We start from the raw sequence: 11,333 nt of genomic DNA on the forward strand, positions 1-11,333 counted from the left end.
ATTATACCGGGCGGGGCACGGCGTGTGCATTGTATATATTAAATATTATACCGGGCGGGGCACGGTGTGCGCATTGTATATATTAAATATTATAAGGGGCGGTGTGCGCATTGTATATATTAAATATTATACCGGGCGGGGCACGGTGTGCGCATTGTATATATTAAATATTATACCGGGCGGGGCACGGTGTGCGCATTGTATATATTAAATATTATACCGGGCGGGGCACGGTGTGCGCATTGTATATATTAAATATTATACTGGGCGGTGTGTGCATTGTATATATTAAATATTATACTGGGCGGTGTGCGCATTGTATATATTAAATATTATACTGGGCGGTGTGCGCATTGTATATATTAAATATTATACTGGGCGGTGTGCACATTGTATATATTTAATATTATACTGGGCGGTGTGCGCATTGTATATATTTAATATTATAAGGGGCGGTGTGCGGTATATTTTAAAGGAAATGTCTAGAACACCTTGTTCTGTGTTCAGTATGATTGGTAGGATCTGGCCACGTCTGGAACAGGAGCAGAGGATCGAAAAGGAAGTTGTATCCGGCCCAGTGTCATTTTTGTCGACTAAAACAATTCAACTGACTAAAATACAACTAAAACTAAATTGACATTTTCCGCAAAAATGTAACCCTGATCCAGCCTCTAACTCTATTTATGGAGTTGTATGTTTCTCCCAAACTGACCAGTGATTTCTCTGTTTAGGTTATTGCGGCGTCACTGCCACACAGAGGACCAATATCCGCGTTTATTTGTCAGGTAAAGGAGTTTTGTACAGATATATTCACGCCGTCAGACACACCCTGAACTTCGCATTAATGCCATCATTTCTGTCCTCTACAGACCCTCTTCCACTCATACTGCGCCGGCTTTAACCTTCTGAACGGGAACAAGACTCTCAATGTAGGTGGCGTCCTCTCTGCTATTCTGTGTGATCTGTAAACAACCAAACATGACCAATCTCTTTTACTGCGTTGCAGGAAGAAAAGTCTTCCCCTCCCGCTCTGTTGATTGCTGGGTCGGTGGTTTATACTGCTTGTGTTGGGGTACGTTCTGTACACACATTGGGCAATATGTATTGTGTATGGAGTTACACTGGGAACAGGAGGCACTCAGTATATATCCTCCTGTATAATGTGTAGCTATAGCCCTGAAGATAAATATCATTATAAGCAATGTTTTACAATAAGTAACTGACAGATACAAATAATGGGCTCTGCTCAGGTCCGCTTATAATCTCAGGGGAAAGGAGGAAGAATAACAATGTATCAGAGAGGAGAAGGGCTTTACATTCATGATGTCTGTGTATAGTTTGTGGTTTGTGGAGGAACTGTAGAGTAAAATCAACAATGGAAACAAATGAGGTGAGAAGGGACTGTAGGTCAGTTGCAATGAGGAAGATAGTAATCTTTCCTAAAGAAGTGGGTTTCTGGGACTTTTTTAAGGGAGAGTCTAATCGGTCGACAAGGTGGAAATAAACACGACAAGAGAAGGTCACTTGCAGAGTGAATGGAATGAGAAGGGGTGTATTTTGTTAATGAAATGTAATAGGCACATGCTGCCGTCTTAAGGCGCACTGGCTCTGGGGGTGCAAGAATCGAGTGACTGGCAGGAGGGAAGCGCACGTCACTCATTGTAGTGTGGTTGAGCAGAGCAGAGCAGAGCGGTCTGTGCTACAGGAGCTTTAGTTTCCTGTACCCGGCTGGACTGACATGAAGTGCTCTCTCAGGTAATGAGGTACACCAGGAAAGGGAGAGGACCACAAAAGGGAGGGGAAAGGACCACAAAAGGGGGAGAGGGGTGGGGAGACTACCAGTAAAAGGAGGGGGGGGGGGGGTGAGAAACACAAAGGGGGGAGAGAAGGGAGAGGGCCAGTAAAGGGGGGTGGAGGGGGGGGGGAGAGGACCACTAAGGGACAGGGAGGGGAGGAGAGAGGTTCACTAATGGACAGGGAGGGGAGGTAGGGGAAAGGAACCGGAAGGGAAGGGAGGTGAGGAGAAAGGAACAGGAAGGGAGGGGAGAGGTACACTAATGGACAGGGAGGGGAGGTGAGGGGAAAGGAACAGGAAGGGAAGGGAAGGGGAGAGGTACACTAAGGGACAGGGAGGGGAGGTGAGGGGAAAGGAACACGAAGGGAGGACAGGGAGGGGAGGGGAGAGGTACACTCAGGGAAGGGAGGGGAGAGGTACACTCAGGAGAGAGGAGGGGGAGGTACACTAAGGAGAGAGGAGGGGGGAGGTACACTAATGGACAGGGAGGGGAGGGGTACACTAATGAACAGGGAAGGGAGGGGAGAGGTACATTAATGGACAGGGAAGGGAGGTGAGGAGAAAGGAACAGGAAGGGAGGGGAGAGGTACACTAAGGGACAGGGAGGAGAGGTGAGGGGAAATGAACACGAAGGAACAGGGAAGGGATTGGTGAGGTACACTAAGGGATAAGGAAGGTAGGGAAGAGGAACACTAAAGGGCAGGGAGGGGAGGGGTACACTAAGGAGAGGGGAGAGGAGAGGTACACTAATGGACAGGGAGGGGAGGGGTACACTAATGGACAGGGAGGGGTGGTGAGGAGAAAGGAACAGGAAGGGAGGGGAGGGGTACACTAAGGGACAGGGAGGAGAGGTGAGGGGAAAGGAACACGAAGGAACAGGGAAGGGATTGGTGAGGTACACTAAGGGATAAGGAAGGTAGGGGAGAGGTACACTAAGGGACGGGGAGGTGAGGGGAAAGGAACACGAAGGGACAGGGAAGGGATTGGTAAGGGACAAGGAAGGGAGGGGAGAGGTACACTAATGGACATGGAGGGGAGGGGTACACTAATGGACGGAAGGGAGGTGAGGGGAGCGGTACACTAGGGGACAGGGAAGGGAGGGGTACACTAGGGGACAGGGAAGGGAGGGGTACACTAGGGGACAGGGAGGGGAGAGGTACACTAAGGGGAGGGGAGCTGTACACTAAGGGGAGGGGAGAGGTACACTAAGGGACAGGGAGGGGAGGTGAGGGGAAAGGGACAAGGAAGGGAGAGGAGAGGTACACTAATGGACGGGGAGCGGTACACTAATGGACAGGGAAGGGAGGGGAGAGGTACACTAATGGACATGGAGGGGAGAGGTACACTAATGGACAGGGAAGGGAGGGGAGAGGTACACTAAGGAGGGGGGAGGTACACTAATGGACAGGGAGGGGAGGGGTACACTAATGAACAGGGAGGGGAGAGGTACACTAATGGACAGGGAAGGGAGGAGTACACTAATGGACAGGGAAGGGAGGGGTACACTAATGGACAGGGAAGGGAGAGGAGGGGTACACTAGGGGACAGGGAGGGGGGTGCACTAAGGAGAGGGGAGGGGAGAGGTACACTAAGGTGAGGGGAAAGGGACAGGGAAGGGAATGGTAAGGGACAAAGAAGTGAGGGGAGAGGTACACTAAGGGACAGGGAGGGGAGAGGTACACTAAGGGACAGGGAGGGGAGGGGTACACTAAGGGACAGGGAGGGGAGGGGTACACTAAGGGACGGGGAGGGGAAAGGAACACGAAGGGATTGGTAAGGGACAAGGAAGGGAGGGGAGAGGTACACTAATGGACAGGGAGGGGAGGGGTACACTAATGGACATGGAGGGGAGGGGTACACTAATGGACGGAAGGGAGGTGAGGAGAAAGGAACAGGAAGGGAGGGGAGGGGTACACTAAGGGACAGGGAGGAGAGGTGAGGGGAAAGGAACAGGGAAGGGATTGGTGAGGTACACTAAGGGATAAGGAAGGTAGGGGAGAGGTACACTAATGGACAGGGAGGGGAGGGGTACGCTAATGGACAGGGAGGGGAGGGGTACGCTAATGGACAGGGAGGGGAGGGGTACGCTAATGGACAGGGAGGGGAGGGGTACGCTAATGGACAGGGAGGGGAGGGGTACGCTAATGGACAGGGAGGGGAGGGGTACGCTAATGGACAGGGAGGGGAGGGGTACGCTAATGGACAGGGAGGGGTACGCTAATGGACAGGGAGGGGAGGGGTACGCTAATGGACAGGGAGGGGAGGGGTACGCTAATGGACAGGGAGGGGAGGGGTACGCTAATGGACAGGGAGGGGAGGGGTACGCTAATGGACAGGGAGGGGAGGGGTACACTAATGGACAGGGAAGGGAGGGGAGAGGTACACTAATGAACATGGAGGGGAGGGGTACACTAATGGACAGGGAAGGGAGCTGAGGAGAAAGGAACAGGAGGGGAGGGGTACACTAGGGGACAGGGAAGGGAGGGGTACACTAAGAGGAGGGAAGAGGTACACTAATGGACAGGGAGGGGAGGTGAGGAGAAAGGAACAGGGAAGGGGGGGTACACTAAGAGAGGGGAGGGGAGAGGTACACTAAGGGGAGGGGAGAGGTACACTAATGGACAGGGAGGGGAGGGGTACACTAATGGACAGGGAAGGGAGAGGAGGGGTACACTAGGGGACACGGAGGGGGGTACACTAAGGAGAGGGGAGGGGAGAGGTACACTAAGGTGAGGGGAAAGGGACAGGGAAGGGATTGGTAAGGGACAAGGAAGGGAGGGGAGAGGTACACTAATGGACAGGGAGGGGAGAGGTACACTAAGGGACAGGGAGGGGAGGTGAGGGGAAAGGAACACGAAGGGACAGGGAAGGGAGGGGAGAGGTACACTCAGGGAAGGGAGGGGAGAGGTACACTAATGGACAGGGAGGGGAGGGGTACACTAATGAACAGGGAAGGGAGGGGAGAGGTACACTAAGGGACAGGGAAGGGAGGGGTACACTAAGGGACAGGGAGGGGAGGGGGTACATTAAGGGACAGGGAAGGGATGGGAGAGGTACACTAAGGGACAGGGGAGGGGGTACACTAGGGGGAAGGGAGGGGTACACTAAGGGACAGGGAGGGGGTACAGGAAAGGGGTACACTAAATATTTTTGAAAACATAACCGTTACTGGCATGTATATTTTGTGCATTTACCACTTAATAAAATAAAGATTTGCTAAAAAAAAATAAAAAAAAATAATATTAAATAAACATGTTTAGTAAACAGTAGATTTGTGTTTTTTGAATTTGTGAAATTGTTTCTTGTACAGAATATCGGTATCGGTAAGTTATCGGCTGTGGGCCTAAAGGTTCACAGATTATCGTTATCAGCTCTGAAAAATCAATGTGTCCATTCCTGAAACGTAATAACCATTATATCATATTGTACCCCAAACACTGAATGTACCACTCAGATTCTTACCATGCTTGCTGTATTACAGCACTTTTATCAGGGCTTTGCTTTCATCTGAGCTCAATGTGATTTATAGAATCCATGATAACGGTGTGCATTTTTCCATGTTGAGGTACAGCGGTACACCCCATTGTTCTTAGAATGTGAGTGTTCAGAGACCTGCTTTTTAAGGATTAATTTGTGTATTCTTTATTGTACTTGAGCCATGTCATTGGCAGATTGGTGGAAATGTTCTTGTATTCACAGCAAATTTGTTTCCTTACACAGGCCACACCGCTATTCATTATGAAGAGATACAAGCTGACATCTCCTGCATTTCAAACTTTCTTCCTGAAAGTGCTTCCTGCACCCCTGCTTGGTGAGTGCTGACACGTTCTAGATTAGCCAAATCTAAGCTGCTCACAAACTATACATGTTAAAAATAGTTCTATCTATAGGGACCTATCAGACATGATACAATTTAAACAAATCTGGATTTATGTGGTTTACATTTGTAATCTAGAATTGAACATAAGTTATTTACATTGTGTTCTTCATTTCTGCAGCTGCCTTGAGTGCACTCAATGTGGTTGCAGCGCGGTTTCCGGAGACTGAGGATGGGATTGAAGTTATAGAAAAAAGTGGTAAAGTTGTTGGCGTATCGCGACAAGCAGGAAAGAAGGTACAGAGCAATTTATTGATGTGACTGCTGGCTTGAGCTTGGATTGATGGGAATCACAGGGTTTGTCGAATATGCCTGAACCTAGAACCACCACGAAGGACATGGCTCACATTAACAGGACAGGAATAAACTCCCAAGAGCCCAGCTCGATGCATTTCATATTGTGAAATAAAAGGCTTTAAAATTGCCACTGGCAAGTAAGAATTCAGCTGTGGCAAGTAAGCCTGGGTGGTAACATAGGATTTAACATTTTAAGCCCTGAGATATATCTTTAACTCCATATAACACCGTTTGTTTTTCTGTTGTTTTTGCACCAGCTGCATAGTAAGCCTTGTGATGTCTGGTGGGAGCTTCTGCATGAAACATTTTGCAGTTTATTAACATAAGCCACAGGTTAAACGAAAATTCTCTTCCTTTGTGTCTGAAGCTTGCTCTTTATTTGTAACAGGTTAATGCAGCTCAGTAGTTGACAATTTTATTATTCTATTTATTTACATGTAACCGGTGTAAAGCTGTGACATGGCATATTTGATTTATTTTTTTTACAGGCTGTAATGGAAACTGCGGTATCTCGAGCAGCTTTGATGGGTGTTACAGTTCTAACCCCCATCCTTCTAGATGCAATCATGAAGGGGTATGTCTCATTCTGTCAGAGCCTTGGTGGGCTTTCTCATTCAGTGACACCGATCAATGTCTTAGTTTCTTTATCCTTGCATTTTTTGGCAGAAAAGATAATCTTTTATAAATCATAAACATATAATATTTGTGGAAGCCACCCGAATAGAGACACGGGTCTCACCGCCAAGGATGTCCTTTTCTCCCTTTATGGATCTCTGCTTCGAAGGCTTCAGTGATTATAGCTGCTGAGTAATTATAGCAAAGCTGTGTGATTATAGCTTTCCCCCCACAAACATTAGCTGAGACTTAATGCTGGGAGTGAACTGGTTTAATGGTACACGGTACACGAAATTTATACACAGACCCCCCCTAGCAAGGGTTCAACACAAACTCCTCCTCGGCATCCCTGTGTCTGGGAGATAATTGAGTCCAAGATCGATAACTCAATTATCTCTAAGTTACAGGGACCCACACAGAAAACACCCCAAAACACACTCATTTTTTTTTCAGGAGCTCCCACAAGTCCTATATCCCCAGATAGCCCAGATCCAAGCTCTCAAGTTGTCCAAATAGCGCTCTGATCCGTTTTGTAGTACAGGAACGCCATCCGGGTAAAGTTTTGACCGACCAGCCACGTGGTCGTAGCCCAAAAGAGTTCCCGAGTGAAATAGGTGTGGTGGTCTCTGATCGGAAGTTCCTGTATTCATAGAAATGAGTGTTCGGTTCTGGTCCAGGGAGCAAATGTTCCTTAAGTGTGTGCAAACAATTTGCCCAAAGAGTGCTCTCCTGGGTCCTCTGGAAAAGAAGCAGGCGACGGTACAAGTTCAGCAGTGTTCGCGAGTTAGTCTGTTCGATTTTAGTTCCATGTACTTGATGTCCGAACACCACTGTCTGCTTTCATGCGACAAGATAGCCACCAACTCATTTCCAACGTGTTCACTCATGCGAAAGGCGGTCACCTAGTGGAACACTTGACTTAACAAGGTGTTTGCCGAAATAACGAGGTGTCAAGAGAGGTCAATGTATGTGTGCCAGGGTGGCAGTCCTATAATTACAGATCGTGACTCAGGTGGCCACACAGCTTCTATTCTGATATGCTCTGCGCATACTGCCATGCCCCAGCGGAGCACTGCGTCACCTAGACTGGAGTTATACAGTTTGTGTAACGTATATAGAATGACAACCAATGTGCTGGCAGAATTAGTTTAAAATGAGAGAAAACGCTTTACCATTTTCCCGAAATCTCTACAGATTTATTTTGCTCACCCCTGTATGTATGATTTTTGTAGAGCTAAAGAACTTTATCAGTGGTACAGTGATCTTAACAAGTGATCTTACAATGATCTTAACAAACCAAAAGGTGGTCTGCTTGTGGGGGTATAAAAGGGGAGAATCGGGACTTTGTTCGGTTACCAAACCATAAGGGAAAAACAAACTGCCAGCAAATGTCGGTGTCCTGTCACAATATGCAGTATTTTCACATGCTCATTATATGCCGTTCCATGTCCACAATGCCAAATCAGCTGGTCTCAGTGAGACCGTCTGACAGAAATAGCCAAGTTTCAGTGGCTGTCAGAGTGACAGACACTAGCGGCATTTAAATCCTGTAACGTAAACATTTCCACTGCAGGGACATGGCACCCAGACCTCTTCAGTGAAAGGACGTGGTCTGGGTGCCCATAGTGTTCCTTTAACAAACCATAACTGTTGTCTACTGGGTCATCTTAAAAAGCAGGAGCTCCAACACGTTTTATTATTTATTTTTAGATTGATACACCTGGCTGTAGTTTTACTAGTAAATCACTGACTTTCTTCTGTTGTAGTAACTTAGTTTTGGTTGTTTTTTTTCCGTTCACATTTTACGGTGTAGTAGATAAACCCTTGAATTTAGGCCTATAGCCTTTATAGTTTAAATTGGTTGTATTTGTATGTAGCAGCTTTTTCTTCGGGTAGTCTATTCGTCACTTAAAGGAACACTCCCACATACCGACACCACATGGACGAACGTCCAAATGGTCACTGGGGTAGCGACCTCACACAAACACTGTTACTGAAACGCTTCCCCCCCCCCTTTTTCTTTTCTGTTGATGTTGGACAGTAATTGCAATTGTCCACTAACTAGTAACTAACTGGCATGCAACTAACCCAATAACAATGGAGACCTGCGTGTCTCATAAGCTGCTTAAATGTTCACGGAACCTGCGCATTCCACGGTTTCACGCTTAATTGACACAGACCTGCGTGTTGTGTGCTATGCTGTTCTTGACTCATACCAAAATAAAAATGTATGATGGGAGGATCTCTTGTCGAATGAACAGATATAAAAGGGAACACTCCAAAGTTAGAATTAAATGCATTTATTTCTAAGACTGGATTGTTCGATGTTTTCTTTATTAATGATGCACTTTGAAGAATCATTGCAGCTGTGTATATAATATGCTTTGTGAATGACTGTATATTTTTTTCTACACTGATCTCCAAGGGTCTATTATCTTGTTCACCTGACGTGATCTATATGGCTGCATTTATGAGTGTAGCTTTATTGTTTATAGAGTATTTCTACAATGTGACATTCATCTGATCTCTCTCTCTCTCTCTCTCTAGGTACCGCATGCTACTCTCCCCCATTAAACATATAGCGGCAGTGCTAGTATTTGGAACACTGGTTCCTGCGTCATTTAGTGTCTTCCCACAGAAAGGAAAGGTGAGGTCTTTCCTAATACTGCGTGCTTCAGGATGCTCCCTCCAGCATGTGAATGCTATATACTGTCTGACAGGACTTGGAATGTGTGTGTGTCAGGGTGTCAGTCCTATAATTACAGATCGTGGCTCAGGTGGCCACACAGCTTCTATTCTGATATGCTCTGCGCATACTGCCATACCCCAGCGGAGCACTGCGTCACCTAGACTGGAGTTACAGTTTGTGTAGCGTATATAGAATGACAACCAATGTGCTGGCAGAATTAGTTTAAAATGAGAGAAAACGCTTTACCATTGTCCCAAAATCTGATTTATTTTCCTCACCTTTGTATGATTTTTGTAGAGCTAAGGAACTGTATCAAGGGTACAGTGATGACCGGACCATCACACCCTATTTCTGCTTTATATTATTACCCCCTAACATTGCACCCTAGTAACTGTTCTGTAGAAGTTTATTTGCCTCTGTGTCTCCCCAAATCCTGTATTCATTATCCCCCAACCGTTTCTAGTATATAAAGGAGTATCGACTAATCTTTGGATCACGTTTCCCATGATGACCGAGCAGCAGAATGTGAACATGGTCCACAATACCTAGGGTGTCTCTTATAAAAGCTCTTTCTGTTCTTTCCAGATTGCGAGGACAGACTTAGAAAAAGAACTTCAAACTGGCACAACAGCATCTGAGCTCTATTACCACAGAGGACTTTAACTTCTCTTATCAAAAGAGCATCAGTGGAAGAAGAAAGGAGGACAGAATGCACAACATAAAACAAAACCGCAACAAGAGAATGTGGTGCACCGTTAAAGACAGATATTGTGTGTGTGTGTGTGGTCACCATAATCGAGACAGTTATACATATGTAAGAATAGTGTAAATACAGCAGTAAAGATAAAAATCTTCTTGGTATTTAATCAATTAAATAGAGAAACAACATAATGTAAAACCATACACAAAGGTAGAGAAAAAATGGGGAGGATAATATTGCACAAAATTCAAACAGGGCCACAAGAAGGTCCAAAGACCCTTCTACCATATACAGCAGTGGTGCCTCAGCACAAGTTCAGGTTGGAGTCCGCCCTGATAGATGTTATCTCGCAAAAAGACAGCAGGGTGTAAGTTCTCCTTGAATAGTAATAAATCCAGGCTGCAGGATCCCGCTGAAGACGCTTTAATAACGACCGCTTTCGTCAGCAAGACTTTGCCAAGGTAAAGCAGGTTCTGACTGTCCAAAAAGTCCCGCCTTATAAACCCCACCGATGATATTCGTGATAGATCACACATGTTGATTGTTAATCATCCAAAAAGATGGCTGGCCATGATCATGCCGACGACACAAATCATCCCCGTTTGAGTATAGTGCCCAGAAAACATTCTTGGCAACTTCGCCCACATTCCCTTCCAGGCGGAAATCTTATGCTTGGAAATAAAATCAATTAAACCATAAGGCGTACCTTCATATAGAACACCGAAATAATGGCTGCCCAGGATCACCATCGCGACCATGCCCACAGACTTAGTATTTAGACCACACAATGCACAACAACATACAAACCAGCAGCTCCAACCTTGGGAATCTAAAATGCCTCCCAGATAATATATACAAATTGGATACATTGAAAGTACCTCCTAGAGAATATAAACTCCACAAAGATTGGACACTGCAAGATTACCTCCCAAGGAATATAAGCTTCATACAGATTGGTCACATTGAAAGTACCTCCCAGGGAATAGAAACTCCATACAGATTGGACACATTGAAAGTACCTCCCAGGGAATAGAAACTCCATACAGATTGGACACATTGAAAGTACCTCCCAGGGAATAGAAACTCCATACAGATTGGATACATTGAAAGTACCTCCCAGGGAATATAAACTCCATACAGATTGGATACATTGAAATTACCTCCCAGGGAATATAAACTCCATACAGATTGGACACATTGAAAGTACCTCCCAGGGAATATAAACTCCATACAGATTGGATACATTGAAAGTACCTCCCAGGGAATAGAAACTCCATACAGATTGGACACATTGAAATTACCTCCCAGGGAATATAAACTCCATACAGATTGGTCACATTGAAAGTACCTCCCAGGGAAT

General features: G+C 46.1%; 1 protein-coding gene across 1 annotated transcript in view; it reads left to right on the forward strand.

Moving 5' to 3' along the window:
* SFXN4 (sideroflexin 4) overlaps positions 1–10,002 on the forward strand; it is a 16,396-nt gene extending 6,394 nt beyond the window's left edge. The window contains exons 7-14 of the mRNA XM_063434239.1: positions 732–785; positions 870–929; positions 1,007–1,072; positions 5,516–5,606; positions 5,794–5,909; positions 6,458–6,543; positions 9,132–9,231; positions 9,859–10,002. Of these exons, the coding sequence (XP_063290309.1) occupies positions 732–785; positions 870–929; positions 1,007–1,072; positions 5,516–5,606; positions 5,794–5,909; positions 6,458–6,543; positions 9,132–9,231; positions 9,859–9,936 (651 nt within the window). The 3' untranslated portion in view covers positions 9,937–10,002. The remainder of the gene's footprint in view (positions 1–731; positions 786–869; positions 930–1,006; positions 1,073–5,515; positions 5,607–5,793; positions 5,910–6,457; positions 6,544–9,131; positions 9,232–9,858) is intronic.
* Positions 10,003–11,333: the final 1,331 nt, after the last annotated feature.

Source organism: Pelobates fuscus, chromosome 10 (assembly GCF_036172605.1).
Source record: "Pelobates fuscus isolate aPelFus1 chromosome 10, aPelFus1.pri, whole genome shotgun sequence".
NCBI lineage: Eukaryota > Metazoa > Chordata > Amphibia > Anura > Pelobatidae > Pelobates > Pelobates fuscus.